General features: G+C 43.7%; 2 protein-coding genes across 3 annotated transcripts in view; both read right to left on the bottom strand.

Moving 5' to 3' along the window:
- The window catches only part of LOC128783642 (alpha-2-macroglobulin-like), a 29,278-nt gene extending 17,691 nt beyond the window's left edge, over window positions 1-11,587 (bottom strand). The window contains 12 exon segments of the mRNA XM_053934584.1: window positions 53-280; window positions 1,593-1,751; window positions 2,248-2,357; window positions 2,597-2,711; window positions 4,166-4,289; window positions 5,060-5,144; window positions 6,372-6,540; window positions 6,888-6,908; window positions 7,417-7,469; window positions 8,336-8,495; window positions 9,497-9,680; window positions 11,349-11,587. Of these exon segments, the coding sequence (XP_053790559.1) occupies window positions 53-280; window positions 1,593-1,751; window positions 2,248-2,357; window positions 2,597-2,711; window positions 4,166-4,289; window positions 5,060-5,144; window positions 6,372-6,540; window positions 6,888-6,908; window positions 7,417-7,469; window positions 8,336-8,495; window positions 9,497-9,680; window positions 11,349-11,587 (1,647 nt within the window).
- Window positions 11,588-14,255: 2,668 nt separating this feature from the next.
- Window positions 14,256-26,241, bottom strand: KLRG1 (killer cell lectin like receptor G1). Of its 2 annotated transcripts, XM_053934595.1 has the most exons (6): window positions 26,066-26,241; window positions 23,415-23,454; window positions 18,648-18,740; window positions 17,815-17,966; window positions 15,845-15,948; window positions 14,256-14,895 (listed from the first exon to the last, which is right to left on the bottom strand). In XM_053934595.1, the coding sequence occupies exons 1-6, from the start codon at window positions 26,075-26,077 to the stop codon at window positions 14,784-14,786; spliced, it is 513 nt and encodes a 170-aa protein (XP_053790570.1). In that variant the 5' UTR covers window positions 26,078-26,241; the 3' UTR covers window positions 14,256-14,783. The 2 variants fall into 2 exon arrangements, with proteins under 2 accessions (XP_053790570.1, XP_053790569.1); XM_053934594.1 differs by lacking the exon at window positions 26,066-26,241 and having other exon boundaries at window positions 23,415-23,532.
- Window positions 26,242-26,614: the final 373 nt, after the last annotated feature.

Here is a 26,614-nt window from a genome sequence, read left to right as displayed (position 1 = left end):
TCCCCCTATAATTGCCAGTGACAACCTCACTGTATGGCAGGTGCAAACTTACCAGGTAGTAAAAGGTGATTTTCTTCTGCTCTCCTATAGCCGCTGGAGTAAGGATATAATGTACCCGGATCTCTGTGGAGGAGCCACAGCTTAGTGGCTTGGACTTGGGCTCAATTTTGAGGAAGCTATTACTGGGAGAGTAAAAGCGCTTTAGTTGGAGATAACGTTCTCCATAAGATGGAACAACCCAGGAATGTTCATAGCAGAAGGTGTTTCTTTTATGAACTGCCTGGAAAAGGAGAAAATACATACAACATCAAACACAGATGGCCAAACTGGAGACAAAAATTCATGGCCTAATATTAAATCTTTAGTATTTTTTTGGTAGTGAAATAATAAGGATGTCTACAAAATAAAAAAAAAATTAAAAAAACAAATCCCAACACATGAGTTTGGAAAGTGCAAGATAGGATGGTGGTATCTTTAGCAAATCATTGGAAATTATCTCACTCCCACAGAAGCTGGAGTTTGTGTCAAACAAGCTGAATCATATCAGATTTTTTTTTACTAGCAGTGTCACTTTAAGGGCTTTTTACACTAATGCCTTGCCCTCTCTATTATTCTAGTTAGTCTAAAGGGAAAAAAAGCCAATTTTCATTTCTTTTCTTATCATCGGCATTGAAGGGATAGTGCTGTTCAGTTCAGATACTACCAGTGCCAATATCAAGCTACAAATGCTATAGAAAAGAAGGACAATCTCCAACTAATAATTCAAAACTTAAACCGAATAGAAGTTTAGGAGGAGTTTGGGTCCTCTTAAAAATGAGAGCAAGGGGAAGATCTTTCACACTTAGAAGGGTGCTTCAGCATTTGATGTGCCTCACATGCCCTTTTTTCTTTATCTTTCTCATTACTTGGGAATTCTTGCCTTTTCTTTATCCTGCAAAAATCTGAAAACTTCAGCTATCTAGTAGTAACTTCTGGAAAATTTTTAATGGTTTTAGTCGATGACAAGGGAATTGTAGGGACTAGAGCAAATATAATTCTAGACACAAATATTCTCCTCTGCTCTAGGATGTGATAGTAAAAATATGCATATTACACAACAAATTGCATTTCCCACTAACAAAAATATGCTCAGCAGCACCTGTTTGTCCCAGACAAATTCCACAACAAACCAAAACAAAGCAAAAACCAATGAACAAACAAAAAAACCCAACACCCCCCCTCCCCCAAAAGAAAAAAAAAAGCCCCAGGAACTGTACTTAGAGACTTGAAATGCTAAATTAAACTCTGAGATGTGCAGGTGGGAGAGACCCACCCTTGACTAGATAGGGCTGGTGATCCCTTGGAGCAGAATGGACTATTATGATCTCTTGATGTTCCTTCTAACCCTGTATTGCAATTGCCAAGCAGAAATCAAGTATTTATAAGGTAAGTGCAATTGTGACCTAGAACCTCAGTCTGCTGTATGACTATTTCCACCAAACTGGTGTCAAGGTTCACACAAACTACTTTTGCATATATAGTAGAAATTTTAGCACTTCCCCTCCAGCCCTGGGCGGGGGGGCTTCATTATCTTCTCTGCCCAAAGGACTTACCCTAATTCCAACATTTTCAAAGGCCAATGAGGAAGTGTTTAGGGCAAACTCTGCAATGCCCTCTTCATTTGTTGTATAGTTCTGTTCCTCTCCTCCTTGAAGAGAAATTCTCACAGTTTCATTGGCGATTGGAGCATTAGACCCATCCACTAGTTTCACCTGGAAGAGCAAAACCAGTTCAGTTTAGAAGGAGAGGGATGGCTGCCACCTGAACAAGACTGGTAGAACACCAAGGTAAAGACATTGAGCTCATGTCAGACAAGGAAGCCTCAACAGCACTTTACATGTATCTCTTTCAGAGACAGCTGCAAACTTTCTGAACACTTTTTCTATGCCTCTTTCTTATCTCTGCCTCTGGGTCAGAGGAGAGGATGTGGAGAATGACATGCACTCACACACCTAAGGCCTCCAATTAAACAGGTGACTAGGAGGAGAATTTTAGTGGACTGGAGAGGCAGAAGCACGAGGACAGCATGAAGGCTGTGCTCTCAGCTGCTGTTCCCCAGTTTGAGAGACTTCAGAGGAAAGGAGACCCACAGGGATTAGCAGCACTGACGTCCAGCAACCTTGCAGAGTTTGGGCATACATCTAACCGGAAGGTTAAGTAACATCATTGCTTGGCACTCATGGCATTCCATTCTCATGGTTTCCCTACCTGCCCAAAGAAGGGGACTCCTCGCTTGTAGTAAGTATCTGAAAGCTCAAATATGACTCTGCTAATGGTGGTTGTGATCTCAGAGAAGCTTGTTCCAGTCAACTCCACTCCTGCAGAAAGAAGCATGAAGAACTAATTTGCCTCTGCCTGACCAGAATTCCTTTTACTCTAGGCCAACCCTCCTTTGCTGAACAAACTCTTTTCTTGATGGTCCTGGACTAGAGGCAGGAAAATTCTAAGATTCCAGAAGAGCAAGAGTCTGCTTTTATCCCTCGTTCCTACTGGGCAGGCCCCTCTACTGGTCTCTCCTAGGCCCATTACACAGCTCTTTCATCCAGATGATACATACCTGTATCCTCCTCTTTAATCTTAGCCTCTACATGGAGCTTATTCTTATATCCACTTCTCTTGAGCTGGAATAATTTGGTCTTTACCACTTCAGAAATGCAGCCATAGATGTCCGTCTGTTGGAGGAAATCAAACAAAAACATTATATTCTCATTTATACAATGCTTATTCAACTTAATGAATCCATCACTGTGTGTTGTTCTGAACTGAAAGAGAAGACCATAACCTCACAGATAATGTACCTCTGTTGTTTTTATCAAAACTGGAAAAAGACATAAATAACTTGGCAAAAAGCATATTGAGATATTCCAACAAGATTAGAGAAACAAAGTTTGCAAACTAGACAATTTTTGTGTATGTTTGTGAAGCGTGAAGCTGCCAACACTTGGTACGAGTGCATAGGGAATTAGTCAATGTGCGCCGCATAAGAAATGTTTGTCAGGCATCAGGCTCGTTAGAAAATAAAGCTGCTTACTTAAAATGTATAAGCCATATGAGTGATACATAAACCAAAGCCTGTGTATTTGTAGAAAGCGGATGACAGCTGGAAAAGTATTTTCAAAGCTTGACACCTCTCTTCAGCAAACTCATGTACAAGGCCAGTCTCCACAGAAGAGATGCCTGGAAGAGAGGTTAGCACCACAGTATTTATATTTTCTTTTGACACTTGTAACAATGGTAGTGGAAGAGGTAGCTGTAGACTCATGTGGCTCATGCTGTAGCAGAGTCCAGGGACCACAAGAACACCTTCCATATGCTTTCTTCTTCTGGTGTATTTCCACAATTGCTATTACTCCAACTTCTGTCAATTAAGCCAGTATTGTTGCACTTGTCTGTGCTCCAAACACCTTTCAGTTTCACTCTTGCCAGTTAAAAGGTGAATAAAGTGGTTTTTTTTCCTGTCTGTCTTAACCACTGCTGCTAAACTCATATTTATTTCCTTCTTGCTCAAAATGCATCAGCCTCTTTCCTGGTTTCCGCTCCTTTCCTTCCTCTAACACGAGCTTCTGGCCCCACACATTGTCTCCAGTGTAAGCCAACTCCAACTCTGCTCTCATTGCTCATGGCTATTCTATATTTGCTCTTACAGTCTCTACACTCCATATGACTTTTCTGTTATTTCTTTCACCTCTTAATTCTCCATCAGATTCCGGCCTTTACACAGATTGCTCTTACTGCTCAGACCTTCCCCCTTATTTTTACCTTTCACATTTCATCTTGCACCCAATCTTCTGTCATCCTTCAGCTTTCCTTAAAATACATGGATTTTCACAGAATCATAGAGTGACAGAACGGTTTTGGTTGGAATGTGGCTTAAAGGCCATCTAAGTTCCAATACCCCTGCCATAGGAAGGGCCATCTCCCAGTAGACCAGATTGCTCAAAACCCCATCCAGCCTGGCCTTGAACACTTCCAGGGATGCGGCATCCAGAGCTTCCCTGGGCAACCTGTGCCAGTGCCTCACCACACTTTAACACTAAGTTTGTACTCAGAGCAAACCTGTGCCTACAAGGCATGCTCAGTAACATTTTATCCAATCACTCTTCCCACCAGCGTAATCCTGACTCACCTGTCCAGAGAACTCCTCACAGACTGCTCTAGACTCTTCACCATAACAGGACATGGCTGCATGTTCATAGTTCCGGCAGACACGGAAGTTCACGAGGCCGGGAACAGGCTTCCCAAATGTGTATCTACAAGTACGGAGGATTGAAAGGGAAACAGAGACATTAGGAATGTAAGAGGGATGTAGAAAAATTACAGGCTCATCCCCATTGATGCCAGCTGTCTTCCCTAGAGCTGCCTCCAGGATACACAGGATCATCATAGGAAGTAAAAAGCAGAAATGAATCTGGTACCATATGCTAATGCTGATTTTGTTGTGAGTCCCCCTCATCCTGGAGAACATGTTGCAAGCATCTACCCAACCACCCAATTGTGACAGAACTGGTTTGTGTATGTATGAGCACTAAGCCTTTACTCTCACTCTTCAGCCCGAGCCATGGCTCTCCCTACAGGGTGTATGGAACACTGCAAGGCGGAATCCAGTGAGGTGGCCCAAAGGAAAGAGGGCAGCTGCATCCCTTAGGGTTTCCTCTCCACAATAACAAGCAGAAGATACAGCTAAAACATCATTCCTGGGTAAACTGAACTAAAGACCTCATTGCTAGTACTGTAGCTGGTGTGAAATCCTCAATGACTCAAAAAATATGTAAGAAACACTCTCACAAAAAAAAAAAAAAAAAAACCAGATCAAAAATATGTTTCTGTATGTTACACACAATGTGCATCAAACAGTAACTGTTGCCTTTTGTCTAATATTAGATACAGTCTGATTGGTCCTGGGACCCCAAAAGGATTGAAAAATATAATAATGTCTCATCTCTCAGCCTCCCAACTGAACTTTCATCAGCAACTCAAGAAAACACTGAAACCAAGCAGAAATTGAAAGAATGACACTCACAGTCCACAAACTGTCACCTTCAGCTCCTCATCAAAAATGCTGATCACCTTGGGCATTTTCACTGTCACTTCAAATTTTGGCAGCACTGCAGCAGAACCAAAGGAAAACAGTCTATGTGGCAGGGAATAACATCAGAATGACACATGAAGGTGCTCAGAGGCTGTTCTTACAAATTACCTAAAAACCTTTTACATCTAAACGGTCAGATTTTAGAGGCTTCTGTCACCTGCACATCCCACTGAAGTCATTGAAAACCCCTCAGCCAAGCATTGTGCCAGGTAAGAAGACAAGATTATTACACTAGCTATTAAAATACAGCAGCTTCATGGGTAACACATGGGTTATCAGTCCCACAGCAGTAGGATACAATAAAACAGATAAATCAGTAGAAGTTTCCCACAAATATGCAGATTGCAGCCTGCTCTCTGCATTTTCAGGGCATGTAGATCTTATCAATGTTCAAAACAGGAAGACACCCTGGCTTCTCCAGTGATACAGCACAGGTTGACATCCCATCCACACCCAGTTGCAGGAGGGGAAGTGGATGGTGACTGTCTTAGGAGAACTAGGAGGGGATTCAGGGCACAGAACAGAGCACAGTCTTGCAACTGGAAGAGGTCAAAGCACTTCAAGACTCATCTACCAGAACACCTCTCTGCTGCATGAGCCAGGTCATGCCAGACCATGTAACGAGGGCTGCAGCTGACTTGCTGGGGTGGGAAGATATGCTGGTTGTTATCATGTGCTGGTGTGTACTGGGATACCATTTTTCCAGCCAAGCAGATGGAAGTGCTATAGAGGTGAGATCACCAAAGGGAGGTTAAGGCACTACAATATCACACAAGCTACAGTCTTAGCTTGTGGGGCAGAAAAGGCAAGATCTTAATTTACAGCTTAGATTGCCCCAGCCTAGACCCAGACTTATGGTGTGACATTTGACATGTATGCAGCCAACTGGAGATGAGGCTGTGGCCTAAAAACACCTCTGAAAGGAGGTAAGGCTTGTGGTTGTCAGCACAGACTGATCCAAGCACTTGGCTCCTCCTGATAGGAACCTTGCTGAGGTGGGCGCTCTGAAGAGCTGCATTCCATGGTCTAGGGCTTAGGGAGGAGTGGAGATAGGTCACCCAAGTCCTTCCTCCTTCCTCCAAGTCTTCTCCTCCTAAAGAGATGATTCTTGGGAGGGAAAGGACACGGAAACAAATTTCCAGCGATTCTAGAACATCCTGGTCAGATCTGCTACACTGCTCAATTAAGATTTCATGTCCCATGGGACTAGCTGTTAGGAACTTGAAATTGCAGTGACAGCTACCATACTCCTCCACAGAGAAAGAATGCTGAACTTTCTTCCCAGAGGCCTTCTGTGCCACCACGGTGTAGGTCCCTTGGATAGGTTCAGAGGTGAGATTGAAGAACAGCTGTATAAATCCCATCTCTAACTCTGCGTTTGTCCACTGGTACAGACGATTTTTCTTTGGATCCTACAGATAATGAGGCCACAAGGAGATTGTGAGAACAATGGGAGTCTGCAACGAGGTCTAGCAAAAGCAGTGCAGGGAGAGACAGCCCTGTGTTTCTGGAGGCTGCAGGCCAGAGTGGAGGGCACTAGCAAAGTTTTGGGGGAAGTACACAGCAGGATGACAGAGGAGCTACAACCTGGGCCCAGGTACATGGTAGCCACCATATGAGTTAAAATTCTGTATAGTTGAATTAACATAATGGACCAACTTAATACAAAAAATAAACAAGAATCATGTTGAGGCAATTGTTTACTCTGCCCATGTTGAGGTGCAATAGATGTGAATGTGAATTAAATGTTTGTACATACCTCAATATACACCAGTGGAATCTAGAAAAAGAAGAAAGGAAACAGCATGTTTAGACAGAGTGCAAGCAACACAGTCAAATGACTAGGGCTATGACTACATTTCAGGGTAAAAGCTAATCCAATGGGGTAAGGAAAAAAGTTGCTGGTATGGATCATCAGAGCATTTTGGGTGTGAGAAGATGGGGACAATCCTTTGTCTCAGGCAGAAAAGACAGCCAAAATTACTAATTACTAACTTTGGATGATCTGCAGTGCTAATAAGAACAGGTGCACACTGTGGTAATGGCAGATTGCTCACTGTTTATACCAGCACTGTCCATTTGCAGTTTGTCTAACCTTTCCAAGAATGCAGAAGGCAGCTTTGTGCAGAAATTTGACAACAGATCCTGTTAAAAAGATTTGCGGTGACCCAGAGTTTTCACTGTTATCTCAGTGTACTGAGAGCTCTCCCCAGCAGAGACTATTTTTCCTCCCTTTACTCACATTTGACTTAAGGCCAAATCAGTTGAAAAACAAGTATCATGCTTACCATTTCATCCACAGGTCGGAACTCTTCATCCAGGGAAACAATTCTGAACAGGACTGATGGAGAAAGACAGTGAGGTTCCACAGTGCCCAGAAAAAATCAGTTGCAAAAACAAATGGTATAACAGACAAAAGGGGTGTTCTCTTCTAAGAAAATTCCATTTACTAGAATACTAGGCCATGCTAGAAGGTTACCCATCTACTATGGTTACATGAATAAGAGGATGTTAAGAGCAAATCCATGGCAGTGTGAACATCTTACTGATCACAGGCATCAGAATCTCATTGATCGGGACCAAAGTTAAATTTAAGTTGCCTTTGTCTACTTTGTAATGAGGCATTTTTATGCCAGAATTCACATGGGTCTTCTAATTTTGTTATAAGTAGACTGACTTCCTAGGAAGCATGAATGCAAGAAAATTACTTCAGCACTTGGCTGCAGGTTTGTGTTGGCTCTAAATGGAGAGAGACTTCAGTACCTCTTTTAGGACATTTGTTTTTATTTAGGCCAAATTTAGGAGATCACTGGCCCAGAAGAAAGCTTACATAATTCTTTCTGTCTTCATTGAGCAAAATCAGCTGCTGCTTTGGAAGCTATTTCATGACTTAGTCTGAGTTTTGGCACTGTTCTCTATAGGATAAATATCCAGTCTTTCTCTGGTTTTAATGCAGACCTCCTAACTGCATGGACCACAACAACAGAGTCCACAGTGAGAGAGGGAGAGTGTGCAGGTTCCCCATATATGTGCATGCACCTAAAGATTCCCCAAATTTTCCCTTTATGGAGCAATAAAACATAAGTCTCAGCCATGAGGTTGGAGTTCTGACCCCCACTGAAAGCAACCGATATCTGACCAGCATGATCCGACAGTTTTAGTACAAATGTTTGTTTCAAATGCAAATCTCCATCCCTCTCCTGGTACCTGTCTGTCCGGGTTTGTAGATGGGTTTGTCTGTCTGGATGAAGACCAAGCTCTCGGAGTTCTGGACCATCACTAATTTGCGGCTGCTGAACTGCAGCGTGGCCCCCTTCACCATCACAGTGAGATACACGAAGGATAATGGGAGTCTTGGTTTTGGAAGCTGGAAAATAAGAAGGAAATCATGTAACAGACCACCTTTAAAGGCTTCCTGAACTGAACTAGCCTTCAAGAAATAAGAGATCTAATATAATCATGATGGACCCAACACAGAGGTGAGAGGAACTATAAACAGGAACAAGAGACTGATTTTTATTTGTCCAGTATTCCTACCCATTCCTCCTGCTGTGCAGTGATTGTGGAAGGATTGAGCAGCAAAGGAACTAGCTAGCTCTCCTAGCTCTTTTCCTTTTAACATTTACAAGCAGAATGGAATAGTCTGTCTTCTCTTTCAGGTTATGTCCCTAGTCCTTGCAGAACATTTCCTTTTCCAAACCAGACATGCGAGACATCTATACCTCTCTTTCACAAGTGACCAAGTCAGTCTTCAGCCTACATCTGACAAACCAAGACAAAATGCCAACCTTTTCAGCGTCCTGAAGACCAATTCTTCACTCTTCAGGCCAAAGACATAATCTAGGCTCTGAGATAAATGATCAGGTTTTCCTAGTTGCCTACAACTTGTTATAGTCCCTGGGGCTTCCAATTACATGAAATTATAAATTACTTGCTTTGCTGGTTTTTTTTTTTCAGATACAGTCAATCACAGCTCTATGTTCTTACATTAATTCAGTATATACCAGGTGAAGAGTATCTGAGGTCCAAAAGCTCTACTACAATTTGAAGGCACTGAAGTGACAGATTGAGGGTGTAGAAGGATGATGTGGAAAGCTATTTCACCAAACAGCTATCAGGAGTGTCAATATACTAAACCCACTTTCTTCTCCTGTCCTAGAAAGGGGATGGCTTTCTAGGATTCAGCATCTCACAGTCATTTAGCACACTAAGATCTCAGCAGTAAGAGGGCGTTGAGGATGGACAGAACACAACTTTAACCAAGAGGTAAGTGAATATCTAGATAGTGTTACTCTGGTCATTACTTCTCAGTGCCTTTACATCTTATGCCTGGCACAAAGGATCATCCCACAAGGATGAGATACTCACAGAGAAAGGGATGCAGGTGAACACATCTTTCTCTGACACCACATCATCAATCAAGTTCTCGTTCCCCCACAGGTACTCGAGCCTGGCACTCAGCGTCACAGACTCATTCAGGTGAGTCATCTGAATGCAGATTTTCTCTTGAGAATCCGTGTGTATCAGATAGGGCACCAGCACCAGGTACTGCCTAGGAACAAGGGAGAATGATAGGTCAGAGGAGCAGGAACAGGTAACAGAGCTATATATAAAGAACAAACAAACCAATCGGATGACACCCAGCTCACAGGGAGAAGGGTGCATTTTCTAAGCATATAACAAGATTTCCAGCATGTCTGTAGGAGCAGGGGAAAGCAGAGAGGCCAGTCTCAAATGTAAAATACCAGAGGAAATCCTCCACACAAACATCTGGAAAGGATATGTTTTTCTAGGTTCTGGCACAACAGCAGCACTTCTTCCTGGGATCCTGAAGTAAGGTGGGGGGAATGAAATTGTCACCTTTGCTAGACACTGTTAGGAGCATTCAGGAGCCACACAAATGCCAGTACCCAGTGAATAAATTCCATTGACTACACACTGTGAAACGTCTGTAGCATTACTCTCATTCCTCACAGAGATTCAAAACTGCCACAGCGTGGTGCCAGATCTTAAGCAAAAACACAAACAAGTTTCAGGTTTTCAGGGAAGTAAGGCCCTCTGTCTTAGCTTAACAGGGGATCCCTGCTCAGCCTTGAGCAGCCTCCTTCCTTCCCAGGGCAGCAACTTGCCAACTTGCTGGTGGTGTCCCGGTGCCCAGCACTGCATCTGGGAATCAAGCCCAATCCACCTAATGCTAACCGTGCTCCCATTTTTGTGGATGAGGACTGGCCTCCAGTGGGCATACTCAGAGCTGTGAGCAGATGGGAGAAGAGTCCTCAATACCTCAGCAGTAAGGCAAGGCATTCCCTTCAGCAGTAGCAGAAGCTCTGGCACTCTTTTGTCCCACAGTTGGTCTGCAGGGATCAAGCTCTGACCCCTCAGATCCCACTGTCTGTCCCCTCCATTTGATGAAAGCACTACAGCACAGCCTTGCTCAGAAATTCCCCTGCACCCCTTGTGATGGGCTCTGTGATGGGTGAGGTGCTCTGTGCTTTGCAGGGGAGGAAGAGACATTGCCAAAAAGCCAAAGTCTTTGGGATGTCAGGACCCTTCATGTGCTGCTCCTACCACATAAGTACACACATGCACACACATGCACAAACACAAATGCCCTTCACATACCAACGGGGCAAAAGGGGGTGAAGAAGGGAGGCAGGACAATATACCCTCACAAACCTGGACAGTCACAGTCTTACAGTGTCACATTACCTTCTGTGAGAAGGGAATTTTCATTCCTCTGGCTGAGCTGAAAAATGTGAATTAAAAAATAAAGCCATTTCCGAGCATGCTAGATGAGATATTTGTTCCTTTTCTTCTCATAATCATTTTTCAAAAGACACTCCCATCTCCTGGGCATTTCAACCTGGGAGCAGGACAGTCAACCCAAAATTAAACCTTTCATTGTCCTTTCAAAACAGTTTGTCTCTTAAGAAGACCTCATTGCACAAACATTTATGAAAAGTTGTCTTTCAAAAGAACTAATTTTGTACATAAAACTTTGTTGAAATCCTGTCAATCCCCTAAAGTTTTACTGATATCTCAGTTTCACGGCTTGTTTTGCATCTCTCTCAAGCACTAGAGTTCCTGTTTGTAGAAGGCACTTTACCCAGCCCTGGTATCTTTACTCCTGGATAAAAGAAGTTAGCTAGAAGACAAGGGACAAAGAAATAGACCCAGCCAAGGTCTTCTGCCTGCCCAGAGACCCCCCAGCATAGCTTACGGCTCTGTGATGGGTGAGGTGTCTCCTGGAAGGAAGAAGAAGAGGAGGAAGATGCTTGATTTGATAAGCAGCCCATTCATTCCCATGGTACACAGCAGGACGTGGTGAGTCAAGCAGACACTCAGTGTGGTCCAGTGCTGCTTTTACTCCCTCTCTGCTCTCCCAGTCAGCCCCTTTATACTCTCCTCTGCAAACAGCCCAGGGGCTGGAGGAGATAAGGGCTGGGGGCCAGGGCCCATCTGGAAACAGGGAGAGGCAGCAAGGAGGAGCTGGAACTAGCAGCTCCAAGTCCGGGCAGAAGGCCAGTGCTGGGGGGAGAGGGAGGGGAGGGTTCCTGGCAGGCTGAAGCTGTGTCTCTTTTGGGGCAGGACAGAGGCAATGGAAGAGGAAAGGCTGTAGCAAAGGAAAGAAGGGCTAACAGCAGAGCATGAGAGGAAGGCCTCCATTTCTGGAAGGGTTCTCTGTATAGACATGGCACTGGTCATGGAAGTGGCTGGAAGAAAAAGAGCTGTTTGATTTCCTTCAAACTGGGAGCAGGAGACTGAGCTAGGATTTGGGAAACAAGCCTGGGTGTGTCTAACTTCCATTAACAGGTTGCGAAAACAGGGAATGAAAATTGAAAAAAAGCTTCCCTCTCCACCCACGCTGTTCCCTTTTGCTCTCTGTTCCTGGTCCCATCAAAGCTAATGCCAGGAAAAGAGGCCACAAAATGCCTGGAAAATCGAGTCAACTAAAATGATCTGGCCTTCACCCTGACAGAAACAGGGCCAGTGACATGATGGGAAGCTGCCAAAAGTTCAACCCATTAACAGCAGGTAACACATTAACCAACTGCCCAGAGCAGCAGCTACCCTCACACAGCAGAACATATGTGGCCTGGGTCTTACTTTGCTTCTACTGGTTCTAGTTCTAGGTCAAGTTATAGGTACATCTAGATCAAATTGCTGTTTGATGGAGTCATCCTGGTTTAATTACGTGCAAATTCATGTAATGCACTGTGATGGGCAATGTTGTATCATAGAGGGAAATGTGGTCTTTAGACCACTGTTTTTTACTTGGCCTGCAGCAAGAGGATCAATAGCTCTGGTAATTATTACCCTTGCAAGTGGCAGTAGAGTATCTGTCTTACTTATAGTTCTAATGCAAACTCCAAAGAATGGAGATCTATGTTAGAGGATGTAAAGTATAATTTTCAGATTAAAAAGTATGCAGGATAAAATGGTTTTCTGTCTGCCCTACCCTTCTCCTGATATAATCATCAAAATTTTGGTAAGCTGAGTAACTCTGGAGTTAAGAAATCCAAGTGCAGTGCAATAACAAACCTTCATTACAGACCTTATTCTGCCCTGCGGTGACCTGCATAGGAAAAAAGAGGATAGTACTGAAAGTGCAACTTCCTTGGGGACTGCACAAAAGACATCCCAGATCTGTGCTCTTCCTTCTGCATCTGATACCTAAAGATGACTTTGCTTGCCCAAAAGAAATGTAACCCAGGAAAGTCTGCCTCACCCACAGAGGAGAGGATTTGTACATATGGGCTGGTCAAAGCCTTTTTGAAGATGACAATTTACAGTGGTAAAGGTCAGGAGCTGGACTGATGGAACACAAACCCAACAGGACGAGATGGAGAACTGTACATGGCAGAGGGATCTCTATAGAGATCTACCCTTTTTGTCAAATAGCCAAACAGCTCATACGGCTCCCAAGCCTGCTCCTGATCATTAGGACCTTGGTCAAAAATGTGGTCTATAGCCAAAAACTGAAGAGAAATGTCTTCAATCCATTCAGGCAAGGTAAACTAGGCAAGCTCAGAGACATGCTCATCTCACCTACATATCATGATAATATGAGAAGCTGTTTCTTCAGTGGTATTCTCTGGTAAGGTAACTGGTAGGTTCCCTTCTACAGGTGCTACCACCATTTTGACAAAGCAAGCAAAGTGTTCAGCATTATTTCATAGTGTCTGGCAACTTTCTAGGACTCAGGAACAACTATCTTTTGGTAGCTGAATGGACTCTGGCACAGATAAAATGTCTCACCCAAAGTAACCCAAACAACCCAAGATGAAAATTCTAAAGTTTTGAGCTCCTACTACGCTGCAGTTTCCCCAGGTCTGGCTGCTGCAGTCATGGTTATTAAAAAGCAGACTCCCTCTTGCTGTAAAACATTCTCACATGAGACCCTCATCTCAGTGAACTCCATATGAGGCTCAGTAGATATCCACTTAGCTAAGTATGTTAAGATCTGTAATTTTGTCTTTATCCACCTTGATACCTTCATGTGTAGCATCCTGTTAAGCAGGTAGAAGATAATGCCACTCGTAGCTGGTAAGGATTTCCTGCAATTATAATAAAAATATGAAGCAAATACATGTACTCTGAATTGAAATGCTGAAGTTGGTTATTGTGCTCCTATGATTGTAAGAATAAGATCTCTCCTCAGCCTTCTCTGCTTTAGAATAAACCATCCCAGCTGTCTCAGCCTCTCCACATAGGGGAGATGCTCCAGTCCTTTTGTTATATTTGAGTCCTTGTGGACTCTCCAGTCAGTATGTCCATGTCTCTCTTGTACTGAGCAGCCCAGAACTGAAAACAGTACTCCCAAATATTCAGTGTGTTTTTATAGCATTCAAACTCTGAGCCTCTCTCTGCTCTACTTGAACTGAAAGATCGTTGCATTAAGGGTTTGTCCACTGCTTCCTCTATCTGCAGTATGAAAATGCACAGGTGGGGAGGAAAACAGGTTCTCGGTGGATTAAATAATTAGCTGCATTCCTTTGACTCCAGAAGTCCAGTTTCTTGACTAGCTTGGTTAAACCTGCCTAATTCCTTCCAACAGAGAGAAGAAGTGGCACAGGTACACACTTTTGGTCCAGTGCAGTCCTGGAGATTTATTTTCCTTGCTGGATTTACAGAAGCTGCAGTTTCATTTCACCCTCTTCTCTCCCACTCATACCACTGGGATGCAAAAGGAGAAGCTGCCACTGGGAGAAATACAGTTTCTGTCAGTGAACAGTAGGCCTCATCTTCCTGGTCCTTCTGATACCAGACAATGGAGTTGCAGGGGATGGAAATGAAATATGATACTTAAAAGTGAGGGAAAAATGACTAGGTCCCCCTCAGAGGTCTGAAGACACCTGTTGTAAGAAAGCTTTTATTTGCCTTTATGGGATAAATAAGGGAAAGAGTAGGCCAGGGAATATGTCCCAGGTCTCATCTGATCACAAACAGCAGTAATCTAACACTTGTGGACTGAGAATAGATCTATTGCTGGGAGTAATTCACCCTTACAGACAACAAACCTGTCCTTGTAAAACACTTTAGTGAGGGTATGGAAAAGGCGAGTCCTTGCTCTTGTGTGAAGCTTCAGTTTGCAGGACAATGATCAACTAAGACCACTGATGAGGTCGTTGTGAGATGAAAAAGCACATAGGATTTATCTAAGTGCTTTCTCACAGATCCATGGAGCTAAAACTTCACAGCTGGAGGCATAAAACTGATGTTTCATCAGGACAGCACAATTTTGCACAGGGCTGTTAGAGTGGACCCTGCAAGAGACATGGAACAGTAGTGAGAATGAAAGAAAATACTGAGATTGTTTCCTGGAGACAAGGAATTAAAAACATCTGATTTTGAAGGGTGTAGCCCAGAGGAAGAGAAACAACCTGACCTCCAAAAGGCAGCTGTTAGAAAATAAAATGTACACACCAAAGAACCTATCTACCTGCCACAGCTAAGTAATTTTGCCATCATAGAACCCAAATCAGACCCAAACGCAGACATAATTCCCTGCAGTGGCAGTGATATCCACCAGCATGTGAGTGGCAATGATGAAAGTCTCATGGAATGATCACTGCCTTCAAGGAGTTTGTAGGAAAGAAAGCTGGATTTATTCAGGGAACTAAGCCAAGTGCTCAGAGTACTGACCTGCTGACAGTGAGATCTTGGGCAAGTTTTGCTTGTTGGAGAGGCTTTAGAAACTTAACTGTCATAAAAAGGAAAGGGCCAAGCAAACTCACCAGATAAAAAAATGTTTTCCCTCATGGAAAGCACTGACTTTTGTCCAAGTAAAGACTGAGATAAAATTAAGGTTCTGACTTAGGTTGGCACCAGCAGGAAAGGGTTGGGTTCTTGCACCCAGTGACACCAGCATTCTACAGAATGGGTGCAAGGTGGCTACACCCAGTAAAGCCATATGCCTTTCTGACCATGCATCTGTGTGCTGGTGCAGGTATATAAAGTCCTTGGTCTGAGCAGCTGGAGGGAAGCAGAGAGTGAGATACTAATACTTGACCTGCTTTTCACAGGTACATGCCTTTACAAGGTGCAGGGCAGTGAAACGTAAACCCTATTGAGCTTAGTGCAGTACAGGTGACAGCAAGAAGAAAATCTGCCCAGGAAGAAAGCTCCTGACATCTGGAGGAGGAACTCTGGGTGTTCTGGAACACCAAGCAATCTGAATAAGCACTATTGTTTTTAAAATAGAATGGAACTCACCTGGCATCACTTAATACAGAGCCATCCTCCCAAATCCATCCAGAGCTTGTACTGTTCCTCAGTCCAATCCAGAAACATTCTGCTTGAATAATCTTGAACAGATCCTAGAAATGATGATGAATTACAAAGTGACTAATGAAAGCCAGCTTGAAAATGGAGATAAGGATAAGTAAAGAGAAGAGAGAGCAAGATACACCCCCTCACCTCACTGTTCCTTAAGTGACTGACAATACTGCTTCCCCACACCTTCTAATGACAGGGCCAGGAGCTGGACTCAGTGATCCTAATGGGTCCCTTCCTACTCTGCATATTCTGTGATTATATGATTCTATAACTGCACCCCTGGAGTCTCCTGGAGTTTCCTGCACAGAGTTTTATGTAGGAAGGTATGCTATTAATATTAATATCAACACCTACTATACAGCTAACTAGCAAGCAATATGAAGTATTAACAATTAAAGGTAAAATCAGGGCAGGGAAGGGCAGGAAGTACAGGCACTGACAGATATGTGTGACAAGCCCAGTATGAAAACTTTTAAAATTTCATACACATTTTCCTCCTATGTGTTTTCAGTGTTCATTTCCTTTTAGCTAACTTTTAACCTCTGATTATTGTTAAAAGGTGAAGTCTGCAACAGAAATTCAGCCCTGAAGTAAATTCCCCATCCCTAACCCTCGTCCCCACAAAAAAGACAAAGCCAGGAAAAATAAGTTTGTCTTGTCCACCTTTGCAACCAAATAACAGCAACATTTCAGGGGTATGGCTGGGTTCCATCCTTATCTCCTGCTGCCATAAACAAAGCTTCAGAGAAGATATCTTCAGAGAGAAGCATTAACAAAGCTGATTTGGTAAAGTTGTGGGAATAGGAACAGCTTGAGGAATCACTGGAGTGTTGCTGGTTGTTTGGAGATGATTGTGCTTCCCTAGCACTTGGAGGTCGAGCAATCACAGCCTTCACAGTACAAGGCATGGATAGCTATGTAAGTCTTGTTTAGATGGGTGAGTCTAAACCCCAAATCTAACCCTAACCCTATCCCTGAGCAGGGATAATGGGTAACACTGTAGTAGCTGAGATGGTAGTAAGAAAGCAGCAGGAGCAGGAAGGCCTTCTTCATGCCAAAGAAATGGGTAATGGGGAAGATACCTATTTCTCAAGGAGACAGGATTTGTCTAAGCAAATGTGAGAGACTGGGACATACTACCAATCAAGCAGAGACTTGGCTTTGTAATCCTCCAGAGGACATCACACAATGCAACTTCTGTCCGCGGACTGGAAGCTGTTCGCGTTCATTGGAGCTGAGCTAATAAGCCCTGGCTTGAGCAAAACCAGATCAAGGTTTCTGCTCTACTTAAGCAGATGTGCCTCAGCACCCCAGTAATCAGCACTACCCATTTCTCTAGTGACCATACATGCCCCTGCCCCCAGAGAGCACCTGCAGTGGAACACGTGGTTCCTTATTTCACCAGCACAGCTGAGGTATTTCGGCAGAGGGAGGAAGTAAGCACTGAAAAGAGGCTGAGAAAGAAATATCTAAGCATGAACACAGGGAATGGCATGGGTCACTGAGCAGAAGTTGGAGCACTCACAGGGAGGAGAAGTATCGCTTTTGCAAAGGAAGCACTCCTTGAGAGTGGGGACATATCAGTTTGTAGGCAACAAATACAATGACTGCTCTGTGCCACTGTAATCATTCACATCAGTCTTATTGGGAATAGGAGAGGAGGTGGAGAGGAACAGTGGAGAAGGCTGTCTCCTACCATCCTTCATAGGGTGATTCTGAGTACCTGACAGTGACCCTCATCTCTCCGTTCTCCCCTTTGCTTCTCTGCTTCCTGCAAACTTTGTGATGTGTAACACCACAGTCATAAATCCTTACTCTCCTTTAAAACTAAAACATTGCTGAAGTGACAGCACTGTTTGTATGCCATTCACTTAGGTATCTGCAAGGAAGCCAAAGAAAACCATTACCATCTCCAAGGCATCACTGATCACCAGGAGGTGAGCTCCCTGTGCCCTGCAAGATTCCTGGCTGGAATTCCAGTCCTTCTTCTCTGTGGAGAAGGAGTAGCAGCTCCCTCTGTAGGCCACCCACTGTTGAGGGCAGTGTGGGTGGCAATCACCTGTAAAAAAGTCAAAATACTCATACTCTTCTCTACCACTAATCAACAGAAACACTTGTCAGCAAGGACCTACTGAGGAACAACTCATTTGGATAGTTGAAATGCAGAAAACTCAAATCAGGACAGGATTCTGAAAATAACAGTGCAATTTCAAAATATTACAATAGTCACATGCACTGTGATGCTGGTGGCAAGCATGCACACACTCACCCTGCCCCCAGGTTTCCACTGAACCACTCAGATACCAAATAATACCCAACTGGCTATCTGAAAACAGATCACACTCTGTGGGTATGGTGTGATCACGTCCCACTTTGGGTGGATCTGTTTTAAGCAACTAACAGGAAGCCCCTCCAAATAGGCTAGCACCATCTGCATGTGTGCAAAAATATTACAGACCTATTTGTTCTACCATTTACCACTACATTTACCAGGCAAGTCTACAAAGACTTTTCAATATGTTTAACTGTTCTTTGCCACAGGATCTGAAATGGGTTTCCTGGAGTCTGCATGAGGAATATAGTCTTCAAAATATTCTGGATAGACAGTGGGTACATAAGGCTGGTAGAAACCTAGAAGAGCTTCTAGTTTTAACTCCATACAATGGAGTTTCTGTGGTTAGATATGTTGCTGGTCCTTTGCTGTTGGTTGCTCATGCTCAGCAGCCCTTTGTGTACTTACTCATCTTCCAAATCAAAACAATTGCCAGGAAGATGCTCAGTGTCCCAAAGCCTATGGCCAAGCCCTTCAGAACTGCTGACCACAGGTGGGGAACTGTAAAAGAGAAAAGAAACCATAGTGAACAGAAGCCACATGAAAACTGACTGTAGTTTTACATAGTTTGCTTGTGTCCTGCACTATTTAGAGTATTGTGTCTGTATACATTCTGACATGGTGGACATCACTGTCCCTGCCCAGCCAAACTGGGGCCTCCCCATCAGCCCAGGGCCCCATTTCAGCTGGGTTTGGGGCCACCAGTTCCTGTCTGAACTTCCCAGGGGGTACCTTTCTCCACATCAGCCACAGCTCTGCCCCTGCCTGGCCAGTGACTGACCCCACCACAGGAAGCACCTACCAGAAGTAAGCTGGAGCCACCTAGGCACCATGAGACACCTTGTGCTGGCAGAAACCTCCCAACAAATCCACCCCTGCCTCAGCATTGAAGCTTGGGATGGAAACCAAAGAGCTGCATTGCTACAGCCACCATGTTCCAGCTTACATGTGAAAAAAGAAATCCAAAGATTTTCCCCCAGCTCTCCCAGCAATAACAACAGGTTTAATCTCAGCATCCTGTTCACAGGCTGAGACACCTGGTCATGCTACATCTTCCCAGGATACTCCCAAGGCAGTTCTACATTTTCATCTTCCATGGTGGGGTTGCAGGATGAGGGAGCCAGCCTTGAAGACCTTGGAACATCTCCCCCTTCACACTTTTACCACCACTGCTGTTCACTGGCAGTGGCAGAGGGCAACTTCCACTGTAGCCCAGCACAGCTTACTTCCAAAGGGCTGGTCAGGACTGGTCTGTAGAAGTCTGCTTTCATACAGCACAACATGTTAACCTCCAGGCTACATGTTGCTTTTCCATTGCTATCTCCTGGAGCTGTGTTTGACCTGAGAGGCATTCGCTTTGCATAAAACATTTGAAATCTCAGCACTAAAATCTTCTTTCTCCAAGACAGAAGAGAGGATGACACTTACTGGCACAGATGAGCTCCAGGGAGTTTGGTTTGCTTGTTTTATTAATCTCAGTACAACAGTACACAGATAACAGCACTTGCTAAAAAGCAGTAAATGTGCAGCTAATTTATGTAACACATCCTGCTCTTGTGATGTTCCAGAGCCTTCTGCCCAAATCTAGCAACAAAATCCCTATGGATCTCATGAAATTTGAGGTGCTTCTCTCTTGGTCATGTCATGAGACTCAAAGAAACACATTTGATCTCTTGGGTGAGGTTGAAAACAAAGGCAGATCACATATGAAGACTATTGTGAGAAAGACAAAGACAGTGCTCAAACAGAAGGTGAAGGGACTCCACTTAAAAACAAGAACACATCCTTTACGCATTGGAAGCTTTGTGCAAATACAGAAAGTAGACCAGATCAGTAAATTAATAAAAATTAATTAATTTTGATCTTGAGCAGTTTGCAGGCTCACTTATGTTAAGGCCAGTTTCTCATCTATAGCAACACACTTAGGCCTGTGGTTTTACCTAGAAGAAGTTTCTAAGATAACAAGGGAGATCATGAGGAAGCGCTGTTGTAAGCATCATTCTTCTGGTAGAAAGATCTTTTCTAAGATAGAGGTTTTCTCATGCTTCCTGAAGCTTGTAAGATCTTCTAGATGTCCCAAACATAGTTTAAAGTTAGTAACATTTCTTATTTCTAAAAATCATTATTACATAACAAAACCCCATCTCTTTTCATAGACAAGATACAGAAAGACTTTTCAGTTACAACCTATTCATCAGCTTTGCACAAAGAGCCAGCGGGAGAACTGAAGGACTTGGACTGGGTCTGGAACTTAAACATGACTGTGCTCCCTATTCCTCTTGTTTGTATCCCTGGCAGCTTGGGGTTTGTCATCAGATTAGGCCTCAAGAGAATGATGTCAGCCCAAGGTTAAGGGGTAGGGTGGAGGTTTTTCTCTGCAAATTACAACTGAAAACTTGGCAGAAGGGGATAAACATTGGATGAAACATAACTCCTGGTTCTGAGATCACATCTGGACTTTTGTTTTCCTTCCTCTCTTGCCTCTCCAAAGAAGCTGTCTTCTGCATCCTTCTGATCACTCTTGGGTTTTAGGGAAAGCTGCCAAGCAAGGCAACCAGAATGGCAGTCTTTGAAACAGTTAATCCTTAAATGTCAGCACCAGGCACGGAGCTGGTGCCTCCTGGCAATTAATAGAGCAATTCACTCTCCATTGTTTCAAACCAACTGCAGAAAAAAAGGGAATGATTCATCATCAAAACAAAATCCCAGGGGACCTCCACAACCCCAGCAGTCACTAAAGTTCGTAAAAATGAAAAAAATATGGCATTAGATAATTTTGGAAGAAAAAAAAGAAAAAACCAAAGTGAAGTGGGAAAACAGGAAGTGTTTGAGGTGATTTAAGCTGCACTCGAACTGCAGAGATCAATCCAGAGAAGTGGAATAAAGTATTTCACAAATCAGGATTTTTACCTGCTGCAAAAAGGAGTCCCTGCAGTGGTCACACTTTTTAAAACAGGTTCAAGGGTTTCTGTTTGATCCTCAGCCACCGAACTACATGTGAAGCTCTTGTAGGAGTGGATGGGAGAAGTACCTAAGATGAGTTTGAAACAGGAGGTAAATCTGAATGGAGCATCCAGAAATATTTCCATGTAGTTGTCTGATGGCCTGATGAACTGTGGAAGAGTCTATCCAAGGGGGGAAGTAGACTGGTGGGCATTTAATGTAAATATCCAGTGTTTTCACTTTTGGTGTGCAAAACACCCCAACAAGTCTCTCAGTACTCTGGAGAAATGACTCTGATACTCTCCATTCATTTGCAAGCAACATGACCCAATATTTTTAGGTTTGTGAGTCCAGATTCAGTTCAAAAACTGAAAGCTGTTAGCATTTTACAATTCAACTAATCTACGACAATCTGAAGAACGTCATGGCACTGTCCCAAATAGCTCCCTTCTGCTCCTGCCTACCTCAGTATTGGAGCAGCATGACTACCTCGAGCCGAGGAGGAGAATTTGAGATACAAGGATTCTGTTCTTGTCTGTGGCACAGACCTGGTTATTTTTGTTAGTACAAGCACAATACACAGGCTAGCACTGTCTTAAGTGACTGCTGTACTGATATTTTGGTAGTGCAGCATATCTAACCCTCTCTGGAAACCAAAGAGAAGAAACAACCAGGGCAACTTTTCATTTTTGAGAAGTCCATAAGCACCAAAACCTATTTGTTTGACCAGAGGACTGATCTACACACCCGTGATACTGTGCCTGCAAAGTCAGCAAGAGCGTGCATTTGAACAGAGGAAAAATACCTGAGAGCACATCTCTCAGAAGTGATGGAGGCAGGAACAGAGTTGAACATAAAGACCTTCAGAAGAAAGGTACTTAAAATGAGCTCCTTAGGGATCTCTTTCATGATGAGAAAAGATGAGAAATAATCAAATAATATGCACAAAAAAAAATGTGTTCAAATATCAGCTACCTTATTTTCGGTTGTCTGACCATAGCTCAAAAAGATGAGTTTCCATAAAATTATGTAGAGAGATGTTAAAAAGAAAAATGCAAACATCTAAAGAGGGCATTGGTTAATCCCCTTTCTGCGGGGTGGGGGTGAACAGGAATGGCACGGAATGAAAGATGCTACTGTGCTTTCCGATGCAACAGAAAACATAATTTCTGGTGAAAATGTATTCAAAAGCAAGACTGACCTCCAAACAGATGGAGTGTGAGTACCAGATAGGAACTGGGGAGTTTCTGTCCTGGCTTTGTTTCCACAGTGAAACAAATGACCAGGCAGCAGTAAACACCACAGGTATACAAAATTATTCTGATCAGAGTATAGAAATCTTCCCACAATGAGAGTCCCCTTTGCTGTAACACCTCTGAAAATTTAAAGTTAACAATTAGTGTTGCAGCCAATGCAACAGAACTCATTTAAAGCTCACTGACATTTAATAGAATAATAGAATGATTTGGGTTGGAAAGGACCCTAAAGCTCATCTAGTTCCAACCCCTCCACCATTTTGCATGAAGGAAATATTTACAAAGAATGATCACCAATCCAAAGTTTGACTCTTTGAAGGTAGTATTTCTCAACTAAGCTGCCAGAGGAATTGTTTGGTGTGACATCTGCAAGTCTAATAAGGGATAATGAAGAGGAAATAAGGAAAGAAAAAAATTAAGGAAAGCGCTGAGAAAATCTTCCTTATAGTAAAGCGCTCTGAATAACTGCTTCGCAGCAAAAGTTGAGAATTTGCTCACTAGGAGGTATGTAACACTAGAACACAGAAAACAGGAAAAAAACACAAAAGAGTCCTACATAGCCCCACAGGAGAGAGGCTGGATGATCTCATATGCTTTCTCTGTCTCTGATCTCTGATTAGCATGCGCCTCTAATTTATCTGGATTCACATCTTGCCTGCCCTTCAAAGAATTATTGCTCACAACCTCTTGCTGTTGACAAGCAGACAACTTTAAACCAGTTTTGAAGAAAAGGATGTCTGGGTTGAATGCCCAGGAGTAGACACTGAAGGAGGTTGGTAAGAGGGAGGGAAAAGTGCTGGGTCTCTAACTCATCAGCTTTAATCACATTAAAATATCCACAGTAATTTTAGAACCAAAGCAACAGCTCTCTAAGCTGGCAGTCAGAATCACTTGCCAGTTCAGAGTGTTTCTGTTGAATCTTGCTTTCCCTCAAAGTAAAATTTTTGGTTGACCTACCTCATCCTTCTTTCCTCACCTCTTTTTGCCTGTGGAGCTTTGGTCCTTGGTGGAGGAATCTGAGAGAATTTGACAGAAATATACGTTACTTCCTCACTCTTATCAGCTGCAGAAATTTCTGATCTGCTTGCCTCCATGCCAAAGCAAGGAGTGTGCACAAAAGGATGTTTCGATCAGGCTGTTGAACAACAGGGCTCAATGCCGGTGAAACAGGAAGCCTGATGCTATATTCAGAAAACAAGAAATATGAAGCTGCTACCTCTATCTCCAGCTGCTAAGATAACCAAATTTACAACGGAGAGCGGTGAAACTGCAGCAGCTTTCATTTTCTAACCTGATGGAGGATGTCTCAAGAACAGCTGCTAATGGAAAAGGTGATTAATGATAAACTTCAGGGGCAATCTAATTTTTGCTAATGCAAGAGGGTGTGGTGACACCGATGCAGCAATTGGGAGGATTCGTGCTGCTCTGAGGAGCTCCCTTCAGGGCAGAAGCAGTGGGATGGTGACAGCACAAGGTAAAAAAGGTGAATAGTGAGAGTACAAGGTGAAAAGTGGGACAAGCAATGGCTATGGCAAACTGGCAGCCAAACTGCTGTCAAACAGGAAGTAGAGGTGGACAGCACAGCTTTGAAAAGGAAGCCTTGTGAGCTTTGGACAATTCCACTTCAAACTGGGAACTCTGTCTATACCCAATACCGGTGTGACTGTGCTTGAGACACAAGGCAGGCACTGAGAGCTGGCATTCCTCAAGTACCTCCAAATCAACATCTCAACAGCATCAGTACAAGGGAGACAGGGACATATTGAGGAGAATCTACCAAAGGGGCACAAAGAGGATAAAGGGAGCAGACCTTCTGTCCTGGGAGGAAAGACTGAGAGCTCCGGTACTATTTGGCCTGGAGAAAAGACTTCTTGGTTAGGATCCAATTAATGTATATAATTACCTGAAGGGAGGGTACAAGAAGAGTCAAACTCTTCAGTGGTGCCCAGTGACAGGACAAGAGGTCATGGGCACAAACTGAAAGACAGAAGGTGTTGCCTCTGAACATCAAGAAACACTTTTTTACTCTGAGGGTGGCTGAAACCTGACATAGGTTGGCCAGAGAGGTTGTGGTGTGTCCCTCAGTGGGGAGTGGCCTGGACACAGGCCTGGGTTGTAGGTGGACCAGGTTGAAGATGGTGTGGCTTGAGCAGGGGGTGGGACCAGATGACATTAAAAGGTCCCTTCCCAGCTCAACCATTTAGTGATTCTATGGTCAGCAACAACAGGAAAAGCTACTTTTCTTTTGAAGTATTGACCATTGATGAGAAGAGTTCAAGTTGTGCCAGGGGAGGTTTAGATTGGATATCAGCAAAATTTTCTTCACCAAAAAGGATATCAAGCACTGGGACAGGCTGGACAGAGAAGTGGTTGAGTCACCATCCCAGAAAGTATTTTTAAAAGATGCAGATGTGGAGCTTAGCGACATGGTTTAGTGCTGGGCTTGCCTAATGATCTTCAGGGTCTTTTCCAACCTAAAAGATTCTGTCACTCTGTGGTGGGGAGTACAGATGTTTCCAGCACCTCGAGAAATCTCTTAGCTGCACAGTTGGCTGGTTTTTGTTTTAATCCACATTCTGATCCCTTCCGTTTTGTGCTCAGAATGGGGATATTGGTCAGGCTCAGGCTGCACTTCTTCAGCACAGTACACTACAGTTAATTTCCAATCATTGTTTGGGCATGCTCAACTAAGGAGTTTGGGATGACTGGTATCTCCAGCTGGGATGATTGTTCCCCCTTCTGGTGACACGTTCTAAATTCGAAAAATTACTGCATGGGATTTGCCATTGTTACAATGCACATGGTGGGGAAGGGACTGGATATTTCCGCAAACTTCTTCACTTGCTTGTAAGGGTGTCATATTGCACCCACAAAATTCCTTCCAATCATAGGTAGGGCCTGTGGACAGCAAGATAGGGAGTGTGTGCTTGAAAGGATGGGGAAGGGGCAAGACAAGAGGCAGAATGTCTCTCCTAAATGCTTCCAATGAATAATAGAGAAGTCTAAAGAGAGCTCTCAAGCTCAGAGAGACAGATTTTGCTATAGTCACAAGAGAGTTTAGCTGGGAATACAGTCTGTATAGCTGAAAAGTAACTAATAGGATTCAGACACAGCTTAAGTGTCCAAATCTGATTTTATCCCTGCTTCGTGTTTCTTTGGTAGATTCTCTCCAGTATGTCCATGTTCTCTCATACTTTGGAAAAAGGTGTCTCTTCTCCCAGCTCCTGCCAGTTTTGTCACTTTTTAACTGGCCAGGCTGCCTGCTGGCCCAGAGTGACTACAAAGACAGGGCTATTTGTGAAGAACTGGAGAAGTGAAAGCTGGTGGGAAAGAATTAAGAGCTCTGTTTTAATGTGGTTTACCTTTTTTTTTTTTCCTAATATCAGCAGGACAGGAAGTAGAGGGGGAGGGATCACACTGTAGAAGGTGTAAAGGCAACTCTCAGTTATTATGTAAGTGTGAATAAATAAATTTTACTAATGCAGCTGTGCCATACTGTCAGTATGGAGTCACAGCAGGACTAAACTGATCCGTTTTCCAGGAGCCAGCAGCACTTCTTCCCTAGTTCTTTACTACTGAAGCAGCACACCAGAGGGGGAACCTCCCAGATTTCTCTCAGACACATACCTTTTCCAGCATGTTGGTACGTTCACTAACTGCAGCATTTCTTTCTTAACTAGAGGATGCAAAAGCCTCAGAACTCTGATGAAGAAGATGTGTCCCTTCCAGTAACAGATTCCTGGAAAGTGGGACGTGCTCTGGGAACACATCATAAGGAGAGAGATGTCCTTTGAACAGGCCAGTCTCACATCTCATTTATAGCTTTATTAATGACATCCAAGATGCTCAAGCACACTAACCTTGTGTGCTGGACCTGGAATTCCTCAGTGGTAAATCTGCAGGAGCTGGGGGAGGCGCCTTTATTCCACAGTACAAGAACAAAACACTGAGAGAATCCACCAGAGACACAAAGTGGGGACAAAATCAGAAGGATCATGGCCACAAATCAGTTTTGTGAAGCGGTCGAGACGCCTTGCTCCTGCAACACAAGTCACTCTGGAGGCACCTGGTGGGGATGGCAAAGCCCAGCGACAGAGGGACTGCTACCGGCCCCGGCAGCGGGAGCGAGGGGAAGGGTGATGCCGAGCAGCCCTTCATTCCTGCTGATACGGCCAC

The sequence above is a fragment of the Vidua chalybeata genome, chromosome 2 (assembly GCF_026979565.1).
Source record: "Vidua chalybeata isolate OUT-0048 chromosome 2, bVidCha1 merged haplotype, whole genome shotgun sequence".
Classification (NCBI taxonomy): Eukaryota; Metazoa; Chordata; class Aves; order Passeriformes; family Viduidae; genus Vidua; species Vidua chalybeata.
This window is presented reverse-complemented; position numbering and strand designations above follow the sequence as displayed.